Here is an 18,817-nt window from a genome sequence, read left to right on the forward strand (position 1 = left end):
AAATTAGATGAAGGTAGAGAGGGACAGCTTTCTGATATTGTCTGAGTCCCTGGATCCATTTGTACCTGAAGCCAGACAACCATAAACTCTTTTAGTTACTTAAACAAATGAAGTGTTTTTTTCTTTTAATCACTCCAGTTTGAGTGGATTTTTCCACTTGTAAACTTACGAGGGTCCAACATATAAGTTCAGTACCCACGCAGGTGTTGGGTTCCAGGAGGGAAAACAGCACAAGGAGACTCTTCACATTTAGCCGGAGGGAAGGCAAAGGTGCATCGTTCTCTTTTTCAGAGTGCAGGGCATCAAGAGCTGGGGCATGTGGGATGTCAGAGTGACACCGTAGTGAGGTTCTTACCTAAACATTGACCCAGCAGGCATCAACCAGCCATGTGGGCTTTTCTCTGGAACCCTCCTGGAAGTTACTCCATGTTTGATTAGCAATTAGTGCCCGATCCCATTTATTCCATCTCCCTTAGCAGAAGCTGTTCTGGAAGAAACAAGCTCCTGAACATTTTAATGTGGGACTTAAACACACAGGTTGTAGGGTCCAATAGACCTGCCCTCTACCCTCACTTGACCACTTACCAACTGGGTAACTATTCAAATTACCTAACATCTCTGAAACTCAGCTTTCTCACTTGTAAAATGAGCTTAATAATAACATCCAACTCCTACAGTTTATATGAGGCTCCCATTAACTTAACACTGGTAGGAACCTAGTAATAACTCGATAAAAGCTAGCTATTGTCATCGTTATAAAACAAACTGCATTTCCCCCAAAATGTTCAGTTCTGTCTGCAACATAATTCAAAATCTCTCCCTTTGTTGTGTTCTTTCTTGCTCATGGGAATTCTTGCAGTGGATATAATCACAAGTAATTGACATTATCCATCGACTTATGAACAAAACATAGTAGTTAATGGCATAGACTCAGGAACTGGGCTACCTGGATTCAATTCCTGCCTCTGTTCATGGCTGTGTGAACTTGGACAAATGGCTCATCTCTCTGTGGCTCGGTTTCCACATAAAATGAGAATGATAGAAATAATATCAGTCTCATCTCTGGTTATAAAATGATCAAGTAAATTAATATCTGTAGAGTGTTTAGAATAGTGACTGGCATATGGTAAGTGCCCTATAAGGGTTGGTCACTACCATGCGTTTAATGTAGTGTCTTGTCAACTATAAATATGGTTTAGTGGCCAAGTACTGACTTCTGCTGGATGCAAGCAACTGTGTCCATGACAAGCTTTCCTGATTGCTTGGATTTTCCTGTGGTCTTGCTAATTCCAACATCACTGAGCAATGTGCACTTATATAAATACACATTTTGGTGACAGCTCTGGCCATCCCAACATTTTGTGGGGGCTTTAACAAAATTCTATGTGATTCATAACAAAATTTTTAAAGGCAGCTTGCATTCAAAATCTGGCTCTACCACCTGCTGTTTTGTCTTGAACAAGTTACTTAACCTCTGAGCTTAAGTTTCCTTCACTGTAAAATGGCAGAAGTTACAGTGCCTTCCTTATAGCATTGCTGTGAGGACTGAGTTGTTGTTGTAAAGTCCTAGGGTAGGGACTTAATGTCAGTTAGTAAGTCCTGCAAATGATCTCTCAAACAGCTTTAGAGTTCTCTTAAAAGAGCTAAAACATACGCCCATTGATCTTGCACATTACAAGTCTTAAGTTTCTAGCCTGCCTGACGTATTATATCAAATGGACATATTTTACTGGCACAGACTACAGTTCCAAAAAATTAGAATTAGTGGCTTATATTTGCAAATTAGGACATTTCCTACAAAAATCCAGATTTTCACCTTTTACTGAAATATGGGGAAATATGGCATTGTTGGGCCACATCCTTGCAGGTTGTCCCTTGGAAAGAATGCTACAGTGGCTGCTCAGTTAAGACAAGAGCTCTTGGCTCACAACATTCCCATTTTCTCATCCCTGGAATGCTTCATGCATTTGCCTTATCTGCCTGGCTTCAGTCATAATGAAAATAATAGTAACACACATACAAAACATACTATATTCCGGCCAGGCACTGTCTCATTCAATCTCCACAACAATCTTAGGGAGAAGTATTATTGTTGCCCCCTCCCACCTTAAGGATGGGAGGACGTGACTGGGTGACTTCCAAAGGCTATGCAGCTGGTGCATGGCCCAGGTGGGAGCTGAACGTTCTGGGGTCTCACTGCTCCACTGAGCTCCAGGGTAACCCTTCATTCTACCTAGGTAGAGTTTCCTGCAGTTGTTTCAATGAAATGGGCAGATGTTCTAGGGTGTCGCTATTCGGTTCGCATGGTCATGCAGGGCAAGAGGGCTTAGTGATGGTTGCCTAGGGTCGTGATTTAGGGAATTAACTGCCTAATTTATCCCTCACCCTCTGCGTCCCCAAACTCATCCCTGAGAACACTTGTACTTAGAATAGAAGCTCCTGCTGGAGGCCAGTCAACTTGAAATGAGAGTCTTTTCCCACCCTAGTGCCTCCCAACTCAGCCATTGAGCTGTAGGCATGGAGGACAAATGGATCCCTACATGTTCTGCTCGTGATTGACCATCACAACACTCCTTCCCAGATGGCTGCACTGACTTTACCAAACACGCTGAGAATCAGATCAAGGTGACACACCCCTGCACGGGCATTTTTTTTTAAACCGGTTTCTTTTTTGGTAAACATAAAAATCTCTATGGCCAAGAAATTCAAATAAGCTCCCCATCCCTAAGCCTGTAATTCTTGATTGAGAAATTTCTCCATTTTCTACACAGTCCTTCTAGCAAGATTTGGTCAAGTTTTCCTTCCTAAAGTCTGTATTATAGAAACACGACATCGTATTTCCCTTCTCTGGTTATAAAACTATATGATAATATTTGAAGATGTTGTTTCAAAATATGACTCTCCCCTTATTCCAAACCCTGGAGAATCACTGATCTATGAGTGGTTCTTGTGGATTTTTAAGAGCATGTTTTTTTTACCCAAATGGTAGCTTTTAAGATAATGCCTGACAACTGCTATCAAATGCTTCACATTTGAAAATAAATTCACAAAACACAGAAAATGAACAGATGGCCGGTGAGTTTTGTCCATTCTCTGTAGCTTTCCATCACTCTCTGCAGCATCAGACACGAAGGAGTTCTAGCCAACCCCAGGTGGGTGTATTGCGAGGGAGAGGCGAGCTGTCCCCAGGCCTGAACCGTGCAAAGCACTGGCTGTCTTCAGGGGCCTGCAGGAGGGCTGCACCCACAGTGGGGTCCTTGCTCCTGGCTCTAGCGGCTGGGGACGGTGCCAGCAGGGAGGGATCTAAAGGCACCAAGTCCTCTGGTTGTCAGAGTGGCTTTCTTAGTTTCTTCTCATCCTGTTTCCTGTAATAATTGGGAATGAAATTCCATCCTGATTGCACTTGCCTGGTGGCATCCCCACACTGGAAGGCTTGGTTTTGGAATCCCAGTTTGGCCAATGTACTGGCAGCTGGGGCAGACTCTAGGCTATGATCTTGTCCACAGCAAGTGCATTTGTTTCTTGGAGATGCTGTAATAAATGACCCCAGATTGGACGGCTTAAAACAACAGAAATGTATCTTCTCACAGCTCTGGAGGCCAGAAGTCCAAAGTCAAGGTGTTGGCAGGGTCATGCTCCCTCTGGAGACTCTGGAGGAGAATCCGATCCTCACCTCTTCCAGCTCCTGGTAGCAGTCTGCATACCCAGGCTTGTGGCTGCATCCTCTCTGCTCTGTCTTGCACTGCCTTCTCCTGTGTGTGTGCCTGTCTCTGCCTCTCTCTTACAGAGATACTGGTGATGGCATTTGGGCCTGGTAACCAGCGTAATCTCTTCATCTCAAGATCCTCAATTTAATTGCATCTGTAAAGACTCTTTTTCTAACGAAGGTGACTTTAAAAAATTCTGGGGTTAGGACTCAATATCTCAGAGTGGCCATTCCTCAACTTACTGCCTACACCAGGTTTCCTCACTCCAGCTGAAGCCGTAATCTTATCCTGCTTCTACTCTCTTCCAGTCTGGGCCTCTCTTTCAGCAAAGTCACACAGACTCTGGTGGTCCCTAAAAAGACTGGTCCCAGGTGGCTGAAAGGGCACCCACCCGGGAGTCAGTAGAACCAGTCTGGCTGGATAGTCTGAATCAATCACCTTCTTTCTCTCATCTCTACAAGGATGGCAGTTGATCAAGGTCACTGCGCCTCTGCTTTCCCTGCACTAGTGCAGTGGTCTCTGCTGACCTTCACACTCTCCCTCTTACCCCAATAAGCCATGTTCTCTAAGGGAACTCAGAGTCTGTCAGTTGTTTGCTTAAGATCTCTGTGGAGAAACAATAAAGGCCATCTAAAGATGTCTATGTTCTAATCCTTGAAACCTGGGAATATGTCACCTTACGTGGCAAAAGGACTGCAGATGTGTTAGGGATCATGAGCCGGGGGGTTATTCTGGATTCTCTGGGAGGGCCCAGTGTAACGACAAGGGTGGTAGGAGGGTCACAGGCAGAAAAGGAGGTGTGGGTATACGCAGAGGTTGGAGTGATGTGTCTTGAAGATGACAGGGGGCCACAGGCCAAGGAATGAGGTGGGCGTGACAAGGTGGGAAAGATAAGGACATGGATCGTCCTCTAGAGCCTCCAGGAGGAACCAGCTCTGCTGACGCCTTGACTTCAGTCCCAGGAGACTGATTGGGACTTCTGACCTCTGTAGCGGTAAGACAGTAAGTTTGTCTGTTTTTAGGCAGACTTGTTAAACACAATTTGTGATGATCTGTTGTAGCCACAACAGGACCTAATACTAATTCTCACTGAACTTAGACAAAGTCAAGCTCTTCACCAAGATCTAGAAATGCCTCTGCGATCTGGCCGCATCTTCACTACTGTGCCCAGGGCTTACCATTCCCTGGCTACAGGAGCCGCTCTCTGGTCTTCAGTGGGCCGGCCTCACCCTCGCTGTGGCCCGTGCTTTTCCCTTTGTCTGGAATGTTTTGTTCTGGCTCCTTATCATGGAGCTTCATGCTACCACCTTCTCAAGGTGGCCTTCCTGGAGTATTCAGGCTAAACAGCTGAAAAGCCAACCATCCTCACCCCTAGTGCCTCTCTCCACCCCTCTGCTTTGTTTTCTTCATAGCACGTATTGTTATAGTAAGTGTTATTCACTCTATTTAATACGTATCCCTCCTGGAATATCAGTTGCGTGAGAACAGGGTCTATGTTTTTGTTCTCCATCTGGAGCAGTCATTGGTTCTAAAGAGAAACTTGTTGAATGAATAAATGAAATGTATTCATTCATATCCAGGTCTAATGATTTTTCTCTGCAGTCCTGGGCTGCCTGACATGGCTGAAGCCTTTGTAACCAAATAAGAGAAAATCACCCTGCAGACCAGGTTTGAGCCAGGAGATGATAGGGGCTGGGATGGAGGCATTTTATGCTTGCTCCTCTCTTCTATCAGATTTTCCTCACCCTTAATATAATTTAAAAATATTTACCCCTTCTCCCTTATTTCCCAAGTCTTCCTGAGTTCTGTCCACTTACAACTAGAAGATCTTGAGGATGATCTTGGAGTCAAAAACCCTCAGGGATTCTCCAGCTGAAGTTGCTATGCTTCCTTTAGGCTTTCTGTTGTTCAACTGGGGCAGAGATGTGAATTTCATGCTGCTCATGTTTTAGGGGCTCCAGGATACTCCTGTTTTGACGCCAAGGGATCTTGTGGGCTTCTGTTCTGTTCATGAGGGGCCTGAATTGTTTGATCAAAGAAAAAAGTCTTTCCCATTTGGGTACATGGCATCAGTCTGGCCTCCCATACCAGCTCAGAAACCTCTGGTCAGAGAAGAGGTGGCTGTGAGGCTTTCTCCCTTCCTCTCAAGGGGAAGGTTGACCTAGTTGATCAAGATTGAGCACATTCATCGGACATACTGCTAAGACCCCCCTTGCTCTCCCATATTCCAGTCCTTAGAGTGGCTGTCCTTGGAGGACGTCCTTTCCACCCATGTGGCTGGCAGCTTCTGACATTGCTTTCAAGAGTCTCTGCCTTGCCTCTTCATGCCCTTGTGTAATCTCTTCTCCAGAAGTCTGGGCTGGACCTAGTGACTTGCTTGTCAAGAATAAAATACAGCAAAAATGATGCATCGCTATTCTGATTTGTTTACAAAATTTGACTGGTGTTCTTCCTATATTGCTTTTTTAGCCTGTACACTTTGATGAAGCAAGCTGCCATTTTGAATAGGCCCACATGGTGAGGAACTGAGGGCAGCTTCCAGCCTAGAGCCAGTGAGGAACTGAAGCTCCCAGCCAAATTGTTCACAAAGAACTGAATCCTTCCAACAACCATGTGAGAGAGCTTAGAAGTAGATTCTTCCCTAGTTGAACCTTCAGCTGAGACCACAGCCAGTGACAGCCCCAGCCAACACCTTGACTGCAGCTTATGAGGGACCCTGAAGCAGAGGACCAGCCAAACTGTGCCTGGAGTCCCAACCCTCAGAAACTGAGCTAAGAACTGTGTGTTGTTTTAAGCTAAGTTTTGGAGTAATTTGTTAGCATTCATGGATAAGTAATATGACCCACATGGTATCTAGGAATTGTCCATGCAATCCAATCCACTTAAGCATTAGGGTCTCATATTGGGATATGCAGTCAAATCTTCACATAGTCATAAACTTTTCTCTTGCTAGGCATTGTCCTCTATGCATTTATTTCCCTCTTGAACCTTGTGAGGAGGAGAGACTGGTTGAAAACAAAGTTGTCTGTTCTTGCATTTCTTGTCCAAATACCATTTTAATCTTACCCTGACATTTGGCCTAATTTGGGCAGGCCATATGACAGGAAGACTAGCATTTACGGGACAAAATCCACAGTGGAGAGAGTGTGGTTCAATCACTGGGCAAGGCCTCTACAGTTCACACCTTTATGGTTTGGGGAAATCAGGATTCACATTTGGAGCCACTATTGCTTGTCTAGGAAGTGATAAGCAGCAGAATTGCATATTAAAACCAGCAAAGATATAGGACCTGAGCTGTTTGTCTTTAGGGCTTTTAGAGCCAACATACGTAGTCCTGAATCAAGTGTCTCAGATTTGGTCCCCATTTATCTTGCTTTGCATTCCTCCCTGCATCACAACTTGTTTGTGAGGTTAGAAAAAGAACCACAGCAAAAGTAGTATCTTAGGATTTCAGAATTTTGTCCTCCTTGGTTTGAAAAGCCCATACCATTAGCTCCCAAGTAGGTTCTGGTTATGCATTTGACAAGCCAAGTCCTGGCACTGCATGTATGTATGTTGAGATTGAAGAGACCAGTAAGATAAGAAGACTGACTTCTGGTAGACCAAGAAGTTCCTGGCAATTTCTTGCCCATCTTTCTTCCTTCTTTGATGCCTCCTAAGTTCACGAATGGTTCCATGGATGGACTGTGTGGTAAATACAAAATTGGCCACACATTTTTCTATCCCTGTGTCCATTTGCCTTTGCGATGTGTTTTTATAGTGCCTTTCATCTAGAAGTGGAAGCTATTTCTCTGCCCCTTGAATTTGGCTTCTGGGAAAGCAGCAAACATCACATAAGCAGAAGCTTGAAAAGTGCTTGTACACTGGGGTTGGCTTCCCATTATTGCTCTTTGGAGTCCTTAAAACCATCGTATGAAGAAGTCTATGTTCTAGCTGGAATATCCAAGAGCATGTGGGGTAAAAACAAACCATCCCAACAGAGCTTCTCCTAGACCAATCTGTATGTCAAACATGATATATGTGACCAGCTAGTCACCAGCTGACTTTCCATCTGATTGAAGACACACAGGCAAGCCTTTTAGACAAGTGGGATGTGCAGACCAAAAAAGCCACCACTATGAGTTAAATAAATGGTTATTTTAAAAAGACACTGAGTTTTGAGGGGGTTTGTTCCTCAGAATTAGATGACTGACCCAGACTTGTATCGCATGTGTGTTTCCACCAACTCGTCTTGGTGGACTTCGAGTTCCTAAAAGCAAACAATTCAGGTCCCTGCCTTTGGTGGTAAGTTTGGCAATGAAATGGTGGGAACCTCTGGGGACCAAGTGTAATGCCAAGTGAGTCACTCCTTTAGTTGCTTCTCACTATTGGCTTATCTCTCATGTGTCACTATAATTAAGGAATCTTTGGGGCAGCCCTGGAATTCCCATTTGCAGAGAATCCACCACTGTGGTCTGCTGCTTGAGCATGCATCCCTCTTGTTCCAAGAGCAGTTTCCATTTTATTCAGAGAGCGCGCTCACCCCTTCTCAGTCCATGTGGTCTGGGTGGCACTCTACCCCTTGCTCCAAAGGGGCAGCTCCTGATGGATGTGGTAAGCAAACTCTTAGATGACACTCAGCTCCTGGAATTCTCACCTTATGTAATCCCCTTTCTTGAGTGTGGCCTGGATTTCCTGATTTGCTTCTAAGAACAGAAAATAGCAATATGGTGGGATGTCATATCTAAGATTGGGTGACTTCTGACATTAGATGGCTTCCAGATTAGGCACCTTACTTTGATCATTCACACTGGGGGAAGCCAGCTGTCATGTCCAAAGGCAGCCATATGGAGATGCTTAGCTGGTGAGGGACTGAGACCACCAGCCATGTGAGCAAGCTCCAAAGTGAATCCCATCTCCCTTCAGTTCATCTCTCATGTGTGATTGCAGCCCTAGTCAACAGCTTGACAGCAACCTCATGAGAGATGGGAAATCAGCTAAGCCACATCTAGCATCCTGATAGCAGACCTTGAGAGATAATAAATATTCATTGTTTCAAAGTTTTGGAGTAATTTGTTACACAGCAATAGATAACTGGTACAACTTAGGTCTGGCCAATCAAACCACCTCCCCTACCTCCTCCTCTACCCTAGACACAGTGCTTACTTCAGAAATGTACATGAGACCACATAAGCCAAGCAGAGCAAACTGCAGGACTTTTATAAGAGCACCGACTCTCTAACTGGACATGATCCTGGGAAGATGAGAGGCTGGGATTTCTGCAGTCTCCTTGACCCTGTGCATAGAAAGTCCTGGACTATCTTGGTCTCTATATCTACAGCCCCCAGAACTCTGCCTGGCTCGGAGTATGTGCTTAACATTTATGAAATGAAAGATGAGTTTATATCCAGCAGAGGGAGAAATGTGAGAGGCTGGCATGAAATGGAGAGTAATCAGGTGTAACAATAGCAACCTCTTCTACTGCATCATCTTAAATAGAACATGTCATTAAACATGTAAAGAAATCCACATATTTTTTGTTTTCTAAATGTGATGCATAATGCAGTTTCTTCTTTGAGTTGGCTTTACTCTGCGTTAGCCAGCAGTCTCTAAAATTCTGCAGAGTGCACTAGGATCAGTGCATTCAATGTATCTACCCAATGCTCCATTTGCTGAGCCTCTTCCAAGGAGGCAGGAGATGAATAAGCTGTGCAGCCATAACATACTTGGCGTGACAGGTTTGCTCTTTTCTGCTACCCACTGGCATTAACAGCTTCAAAGGCATGTGCTAAGATGAGATTACTATATCTTTCAGAAAGAAAATAGAAGCATTCAGAGAAGAAGATGTCAGGCTGACACCCAGAGATTCATTAATGTGCCACTCTGATTCCAGAGAGTGGGGGGCTCCTTATCAGGCCAACAGCTTTTAGAAGTGATCTCCTTTATTTTTCCTTCCTCTTCTGGCCTCCCTGGACAAGTATGGCTATTGAGAAAAAGGCACACACTTTTTTTTCCCAGATGCTAAATTAGAAGAAAATAGTAAAAGGTAAATAGTTTTACAAATAGTGACATCCTCATAGACTATGGAATAGTGTTTTCTTCCTACTGACACCAGACTTCTTGCTGATTTTTGTAATGGCTAGAATGATGTTTTTGTTAAGTACTTTGTGCTGGAGGATTTAATACACACCAACCACACTGAATGGATGACTGTGCAGATACCCTGATTATGGGCACAGGAAAATATTGAGACCATTAAGCTTGTGACTCACAAATGGCAGAATTCTCAACTTCAGAAGGCTAGAGGAGCCAGCTAAGTGCATGGAGAGTGTAGGACAATTGGGCATGGTGGAGACTGTGGTGAAGTGAGTGCACACACCACTTTTAAAGAAGACAGCCATTTTTCAATTCTGTTGGATTATTTCCACATGGGAATGCAGACTCAGTGCCACCAATCTTCTGATTTTTTTCAAGTGAATTTGAAAGCCCAGAATTTTATATTAACTATCCCATTCTTTAATGTTGGCAATGACTTTAATCAAATAAAATTTTGTGCACATGCAACAAAGCTCATCTACTGCACCAGCCTATGGCTCTCCAGTTTGTATCCTTTATACCAGAGTTTACTCAGAAACAGACATGTCAACAAGAGAGTTTGCATATATTAACTCAGTTTAATCATATCAATTCTTAAACAAAAAATTTCCTCCAAGAGACAATAGTTCACAGTAACTGCAAAGCTTACTCACAATTTTTAAAAATACCATCATGCTTAGCATTCAAAGAAGATATTGTAGGATCACTGTAAAAACATTTACCAGGAACATCAGCTTCTGACTTTAAAAATTACAAATACTGAAGCATTTTGGTATCAGACATGGCAGTTTTGACATCATCTGTTCATTTGATGAGCTTCTGGAAGTTTGGGAGATTGTACCTCTATAAGTGGATAAAGCGCTTACTCTGAACTAAACATCTTCAAATGTAGAAAACAAACTAGCAAGCTACACATACAAAGAAAAGCCCTCTAGGACAAGCTCTCCGCATGTTGAATGCCAGCATATGCACCATGAATCCTGGAAGACTAGAATTGATACATAACACTTGTCCTGAAGTCTTACGCTCCAGGGTCATAAACGAAGTTTGCATTCACCTACACATTAATGACAAACTCTGGATTGGTATAGGAGAAGCCAGCAAATTCATTTTGGTCCAAGTTCATGATGAAGAGTTTGTCGGTAGGTGTGAGTCCCACAGGCTGCCTGGTGAACTCTTTGTCGAAGTTGGAGGTGTCTCGCTTGTCCCTCTGCCAAATGGAAAGAAACATGTTAACACAGCATAAGAAGGAAACACAACCGAGACAGGCCAGTTGTCGGAAACTGCTGGCATCTCACAGGCAGAGTCAGAGGAGCCCTGCACTGACAGTGAGTGTGGCTGCACTGCGCGTGCTGTCTTCTAGCTCTCATTTCACATTTGCACATTGGCTTCAGGAGAGAATACATGGTGGAAATTTTCTAAGGAAGGAAATGAGACATTGGAGCTCTTTAAGGATTGCTCTATAGTGTTGTGTGTGTGTGTTCTGTTTTCTTTGGCTTTGAGATGCACTGAGTTGGAAACTACTTCTCACCCTGTGTAATGTCACAGAATTAGTCAGGGGTAGATTGGCCTAGGGAGAACCATCTGATAGTGGCCCCTGTGGCTCACAGGCTCCTTTCTTTAGAAAGGAGAGCAGCTGAACAAATTCTGAGCTCCCACAAAGGCCAGGTAGGTGTGAGTCCTAACCACCCTTCCTCCTCTGGGGCAATCTCGACTTTGGAGGGATGCTCAAAACTCCACCCACAGACTAGAGTTTGGTCTTCATCAGCCAGAGTTTCTCTCCAAGGACGTTTTTACAGCATGTACCTAGCCAACCAAATATAAGAAATAAAACCCAAAGCTTAAACTAACACCTGCAAGGGCAGCCTTAAACAAAAATTCTATTCTCCTACATAGTCTGGCATTTCTTCTTTGAGGGGAGGGCATTAATCCCAGGTTGCTAATTATAGTTTGGGGCAAGTTTTACAGGGAACATCAGAAATCAGGATAATAAAAACAGCTCACATTTGTATGATGTGCTCACTCTTCAATGTCTTGTCCCTTGCCACCCGTCCAACCAACTGCGGGCAGGAAGCACTGGGTTCCTCACCCCCCATGACTTTATATACAAGGAAACTGAGGCACAGGAAGGTCTAGTGACTTGCCCAAGACAGCACAGTGGGCGAGGGATTTCTACTTGACCACATTACTCCTAATTATGCCTCATCACAGCCCTTTTGACTGGGGGGAAAGTCTGATGGTTGGTTTATTACAAGGCAACCAGGGATAATGCTTGGGCTCCACTGGTACCAGGCTGGTTGCCCAGCTGAAGCCAGAAGAGTGTCAGATTGCAAAGAGAGGAGGCTTAGTGAAGACGCACTGGTTTGCTAGCTTGGCCGATCGCCATCCCTGCTTCAGGCGAAGCGCCCAATGGGACTGACTGATAAAGATTTCTCATTGCTGGGCTCATCCGCCTTCACCAAATACCTTTCACAAGAATCCCTTCTTTGGGGCTGCTCCCCTGACATAGGCAAACTGTTCCCATGGAGTTCCCCACTTACTCCTGCAGTGTATGTGTTGGGGTGTAGGTGCTGAGGGAACATGAGGAACACACATTTGGAAATACAGCCAGAGTGGAGCAGGCTGAAGATGATGATGGAGCTGTTTTCTGGATGGTGCGCCATCTCCCGCCATGCCCCAGCCATTGTGCTTTGTCTCATCCTGCCTGCTACCTGCTGCCTGTCCTCTGCTGTCCCCAGCACTGAGCGTGTTATTTCCTGTGTTCCAAGAAAAGCCCAAATGCCACCTCTTCTTTAATACTGTCTGTGCATCCTTTTCTGGACTCCACAAATCATACTTTAGCAGTCTCTTTCAATTGTCCCCACTGCGCTTCCTGCTGTCAGAAACTGTCTTGTTATTGCCTCTTGCCAGGAGGGCAGGGCCCCCTGTCTGTTTCTTCACCATTGTATCTTTGGTATCAAGAATAGTGCTTGGCACACGGCAGGCTGTCCACAATTATTTGTTGAATGAATGGATCAGTGAATGAAGACTTGACTAAGAATGAGCCTCTTTGCTCTTTTCCCACTAAGCCAGAGACCTCACTCTGTATTTGTGTCCATTGAGCCTCTGGGACTCTCACCTGGGTCACTGTCCCTTTTGAGCCCCAGCAAGGTCTGAGAACTTCAGGGCTGTGTGTAGGCCCTGGGTATATCTGAGTCTGGAAGACAGGCAAGTGCCTCCTTTCTGGTGTGCCCTGGTAACATCTGGTATGCCCTGGTCTGCCATGTAGCCTTCCCTACCTTTGGGAAGCAGAGGCTCCCTTCCCAGCAGCCCCTGCTTGGAAAGCCCCGCCCCATTTGTTGTGCTGGTGATGTCTGGGGCGTCAGTCAGCCATGTGGTCCAAACGGGACCTGCCATCACAAACTTTGTTCTTTGGATAGGTTCCCAGAAGGAATACCCCTAATTTCACCCTAGAAATTGGGAGAGAATGAGCCTCTCTATTGGGATGATTGCTTTTTGGGTTGGTAGCATCTGAAGCCTCATGAGAACAGAATGACTTCACCAAGGGGAGTTATCATCCCACTGCCTCTTATTGATTCCCAGGGGTCACTGTGGCCCCTGTCCTATCCTTTCTCAAAAGAGGAACAGGTTAGTGAGAAATTAAAGAAATGAAAAGAGGGTTTTGTGGACCACAGTAGACCATTATCTATGGTGAACATAGACTGTGTTTAGGTTTCTTTGGGTTCTCTTATTTAGTTTCTTTTTAAAAATTCTCCTCTAATCTAAGCTTTTTTGGAAAAATCTCAGCCTTATCTAGAAGAACCAGGTGGTGTCAAGCAGGGAGCCATGTACTAGAAGGAGAACAGTGTTTTCCTGAGGGCCAGAAAGGGTAATGCCTGCAGGAATCTGAGTGATAAACCCTAAGAAGTGAGACTCAGGCTCAGAACCAAACCATAAAACCAGTTCCGTTTCTCTAAATGGGTATCTGTCTCTGCTTGAATCTTGGCAATTCTGTGGTTGCTTCAAGCATGGAGACTGTGCCTTAGGCTTTCTGGAAAGAAGTGTTCTCACCTCTGTCCTCCCCCACCCATCATACTACAGGACTGTCCCAGAAATCAGTCAAGAGGGTGCCACTGCACTTTCTCCTTCAGCCTCAAATTGTGGTCTACAGAGAAGGAAGAGCCACAAAGCCTTGATGAACATTTCCTTTCTTGTAGGGAGCCTTCCTTGACTGACTGGTCTCTAGGTCACATCATACTTTTAATTATGTGTTTACTGGCTGCCTCCTGGATTGCACTGTTAGGATTTCCCTCTGTGCCCCTGGCTTCCAACACAAAGCCTGGCACACAGCTGGTGCTCAGGAAATGCTTACTGGATGAACAGAGACTAGAACACATGGGTGACTGCAAAAATAAATGGAAAGTTCTTCCTTCCTGGATGAATTTACAAAGGATTCCCCAGAGATTACATATGTTGAAAGCTCTGTTTCTTCGTCTCCTCTGCACTTCAGATGTTGACAGAAAAGGAAATTGCAGGAACTTGACCACAGAAGCCTTCTCTGACCAACCCTCAGCAAGGTATGTTAGGGGAACAGAGACTTTGGCTTGATTATCTATTTCTGCAAACTATTAAACTTTTGAAAAATAATGGCAGAAATTTGGAAGATGTAGCAGTGTATATATACAGTATATTCTTCCTATCATCTATCTATCTATCTATCATCTATCTATCATCTATCTATCTATCTATCTATCTATCTATCTATCTATCTATCATCTATCATCTATCTATCTATCATCAACCATCTGTCTATCTATCTATCTATATCTATCTATCTATCTATCTATCTATCTATCTATCTATCTATCTATCTATCTATCTAACTATCTATCTACATACCTACCTACCTATCTTACATTATTCTCTAAAGTTGTCTCAATAATTTGTCAATGGCCAAATGTTTCCCCGAGGTTTTTATCTTCCTGAGAGCATGTCCCAGGAAAGGCCTAGTGACCCAAGAGCCAGATGAAGGTCCCCCAAACTTTCCTGTTGGTGGGCACATGGCTCAGATATGCCAGTTACAGAGCAGACAGAGTCCTGGGCTGACAGTCAGGAAACTTGACTTTGCACCCCACTGGCTGGGCAAGTCACGTGCTCTCTCCGGGTGCCAGTTGCCCAATAATAAAATGTGGTGACTGCCATGAATTCCCTCCTTCTCTAAGTTCCTCAGCTGTTGGCTAGGACTTCGGGTTTCCTTCATCTGAGGTCTAGATTTCCACCTAATGCAGTGACAGGGATGGTCCCCACGCCTGCAGCAAGGAGAAGCCAGAGGGCATTTCCCTTGCTAAGCAGAAATCCAAATCATGGTTTTCTTAAAGATGAAAAGTCTTATTTCAAGGGCCTTTGTCAAGTGTTTAAGTTCCTTTGATGGTTCTTAGAATCCCTGGTGCTTCTAGAAATCACTTGACTTGTGATAAGAATTCTCTCTGGGGCTGCCTGAGAATAGCAGGAGGCATCAGGCAAGCATGGGGAGCTGCTGCTGTCCACGTCTGTTCAGACAGAAATGGGATTTCTTCCCCCCAAGGGTTTTCTTGGGCCTCTGGGGCTCACAAGGCTGCTTGCTAAAAAGAATATTTGGTCCCAGCTGGAAGGAGTAGTGATTTTGATATGAAAATCAAGAGCCCCAGCCCTGCTCCTGGCTTGTTCCTAAGCTCAGCTCTAGTGGGAATGTGAGCTTTGAGCTCTGATATGCTTGGAAGCCAGACCGACTTGTCCCATCCCATTTCAGGCCACCAGCAGTCCCTGAGTGGTCCGCAGCCACAGCCTCTCTGACTGGCTGAACACCGGGGCTGAGATTAAGTTCTGGATTTTTGTCCCTTTCTGTCCTGGAGCCTCTGGAGGCCCCACTTTGTAGTTTGGGTCCACATTTTTCAAAAAGAGCCGTTTTCCTTGAAACAGCATTTCTTCTTTTTTCTTTCCTTTTTTTTTTTATTGTGTCTCGATGCTAGAAGAAAAATGGCACATAACAGATATCCAGGTACAAATGAACATTTCCACAAACATCTTGCAAAACAACATCAAAGTGAAGAATACAACTGTCTATGTTTCACGAAATGGTGTCTTTTTCAGAGCACTTAATTAGCTTTCCACAGCCAGCAACAGACAGACAAATCCCATCCACACAGGCATGGGTCTGCCAGGCTCCAGAGCCCTCTTGGTAAATCAAAGCAGGTCATTGTGGGTAAAACATCTGGACACATTTCAAAGCATGTGTAACAAAGTGAGTAATCTTTTTTTCTTTTTCTTTCTTGCATTTGAAAAACAACAGAAAGAAAATCCCAAAGCAAATAAAGTTTGAAATGTAATGTAAAACCGTGGTCCTTTGGGACCTTGCTTAGTGACCATTTCTTTCCAGGGAGCAGTTCCAAATGCCCTTTTAAAGCAGCTGGGGGAGGAAGGTGGTCAGGGACATAAAGTCTCAGAAATTACAGCATTGAGGTAGCACCCGACCTGGTTGCCTTTTGACCCCTTGAGGTGCTTTTAGATTGAAACCATCTATAAGCACACTCTTGGAATTTTATAAGGGCTGAGATAATCTTCTTAACTTGGAGTTTCAAAAAATAACCAATAAAAATGTATTTTTTAGCAGATTCTTTTCAAAGCTCTTGGTGCCTCCAAACCAAGCTAAGTGGAGGAGTTCCCTCAAAATCAAAGGAACCATCAATGTAGATGCAAGGTCCAGGCTCCAGGTCCCAAAGTAGAAGAATACTGCTAGCCTCCAATTATCCACTCATTTGGTAGAAAGAATCTAGATTGGATGGTTGGGGTTGGAAAATGTGTGAAAATGGAAGTGCAGGGAAAAAGGGAAAGAAAGCAGGTATTTTTCTGTCCCCGCTGGAACTACTTAGCTGACATGCTGGAGAAAATAAATTGTAAGAGGAATTTGATAATGTGTTGATTATGCAGCATCACTTTGCACATGTCAGCTGTGTAATCCCCTCTCATAGAGATGCTCCGAGCTACCTGAGGACATCTGGGCTCTGAAACACGGTCACTCTAATCTCATCAGCAAATAAAACATGGATGCAACTTTGCAATGAAAACAAAAAAATGTCACCACGACAGCCGTTGAGCTTGAATGACAGAAATGAAGGACGGAGATCTACACAGCTACTTAGCTCTTGACTTCAGCTTTTAAAAATTCAGAGTTAACAAAGGAAAATCCTTCGAATTCTGATTGGTCAATATTCCTGATGACTTCCTGGTCGGGAGGTGTTAAGACTGGTGGATGGCGGGTGAAAAACCGGTCGAAGTTTTCAGCATTTCGCCCACACTATGAAAGGGGAAGAAAAGAACTTGTGGTGGGTGGGGAAAAAAAACAAAAAACAAAACAAAACAGAACCAAATAAAACTGGGTGGTTTTCTCTAGTCCCTTCCCTTTCACTACCTCAGAGAGGCTGTTTCAATGATCAGAAATGAGAGCAACATAAAATGCAAAATCCTCATGACCTTTGGTACATGACCTTGGGCTCCCGACCTTCCATTCCTGGGACTTGCGAGCTGTCCCTAGTGTCCTTTGGGGCAGTCAGGAGCTGCATGACAAAGGCATGAGATGGTGGGGTGGTGGCATGTGGCATGTCCCCCCACTCTCCCCCCAAGGAGTTGGCCAAGCTTGTCTGTTGAAAGAGATGGATTAAGGTACCCGAGATGCTTCACATGGCACAGGATACAAGTAATGACCCAGTTATACATCACCTGGGAGATCCCAATATTTAGCAGCAGATCCCTCAAAGTATGGTCCTCTGGCTGTCAATCAGGAACAGCTGACATTTTCCACCTCCACAGATACAGGAGTTTACAAACTCCAGTCATCAGAGAAGGATCCCAGGGCCTGGGTTTGGTGCCTGACAGTGGCTGGGCCACCATGAGACCCTGGTCAGCTGGATGAGTCATTGACACTTAATCACAAGGTGCCAGGAGTAAACTCAGCCATTCTCTCTCCAAATGGGAATGGAGCATGTGGGCTGAAACACACATCAGTGCTCTTGAGAGAAACCCATCACCATTTCTCACCCATCCTGTGCTCCTTTTACGTGAAAAGGTCCTGGTTAGAGGTGGAGTTGTGACGTGTGTGTGCATGTGTGTGCATGTCTGTGTGCGTGCATGCATGTGGACACTCATACATGGGTGCACACACATGCACATGCTAGTTCCCACCTCATGAAAAGAGATGAGTCACTAAATTTGGCATGCTTTGTACTTCACCGGCAAAACACATTTGCACAAAGCTCTTAAGTGTTTCAAACGGTGTCTATAGGCAGTAACCACAGCCTAATAATAAAACATAGTAGTCATATTTATGACTGCTAATTTTTACTATGCATTTGGTACATGCCAGGCAGCCTGGAATGCTCTTTACTTGCATTATCTTATTTAATCTTCCCAATGACCTTATAAAGTGTGTATTATCATCTCGATTGGACAAGGAAGGAAACTGAGGTCATAGAGCTCATGTAATGTGCTCAAGGCCATGCAGCACATGAAAGCAGAGCTGCAAAGCCATCCACACACCTCTGATGTCACAGCTCCAGTTCCTGGCTCCATTTTACAGGAAAGGCTGATAGGCTGATGACTGACAGGATAATGGAGCAGAACAGGGCAGGGGTGGGTGGGTGGGGAGCAGTCAAGGATGGGGAAGGTGAGGTCTCTGAATGACAGAGAATATGGTTATTAAAATCATTGAGACAAAGAAAGTGGGAAAATTCAGGAAGATGGCCATTCCCATTTTGGACATGATGACTTCGGGGACCACTAAGGTTCTAGGAGATGACCTGGGAGAGCTAGAAGTACAGATTCTGGAGCTCAGGAGAGAGAAAGGACAGAATATGGAGAGTGAAAAAACTATAATAATAATAATAATAGTAATGAAACCATTGAGCACTTTCCAGGCCACTGACATTTGCTAAGTGTTTCAAATACATAATTCCCATAACCACCCTGTCAGATAGATATCTGATTTCTACTGGCCAATGGAAAAATTGCCCCTAAAACTTAGA

The 18,817-nt window shown here is 44.4% G+C and overlaps 1 protein-coding gene across 2 annotated transcripts in view; it reads right to left on the reverse strand.

Moving 5' to 3' along the window:
- Nucleotides 1–10,320: 10,320 nt before the first annotated feature.
- The window catches only part of PRKCB (protein kinase C beta), a 304,864-nt gene continuing 296,367 nt past the window's right edge, over nt 10,321–18,817 (reverse strand). Inside the window, exon 17 of one of the 2 annotated variants that reach the window (XM_036992141.2) lies at nt 10,321–10,992. In XM_036992141.2, coding sequence (XP_036848036.1) covers nt 10,840–10,992 — 153 coding nt within the window. In that variant the 3' untranslated portion in view covers nt 10,321–10,839. Of the gene's footprint in view, nt 10,993–15,701; nt 17,095–18,817 lie in introns of those variants that run through there. The other variant, XM_036992139.2, reaches the window with a different exon arrangement.

Source organism: Manis javanica, chromosome 10, assembly GCF_040802235.1.
Source record: "Manis javanica isolate MJ-LG chromosome 10, MJ_LKY, whole genome shotgun sequence".
Classification (NCBI taxonomy): domain Eukaryota; kingdom Metazoa; phylum Chordata; class Mammalia; order Pholidota; family Manidae; genus Manis; species Manis javanica.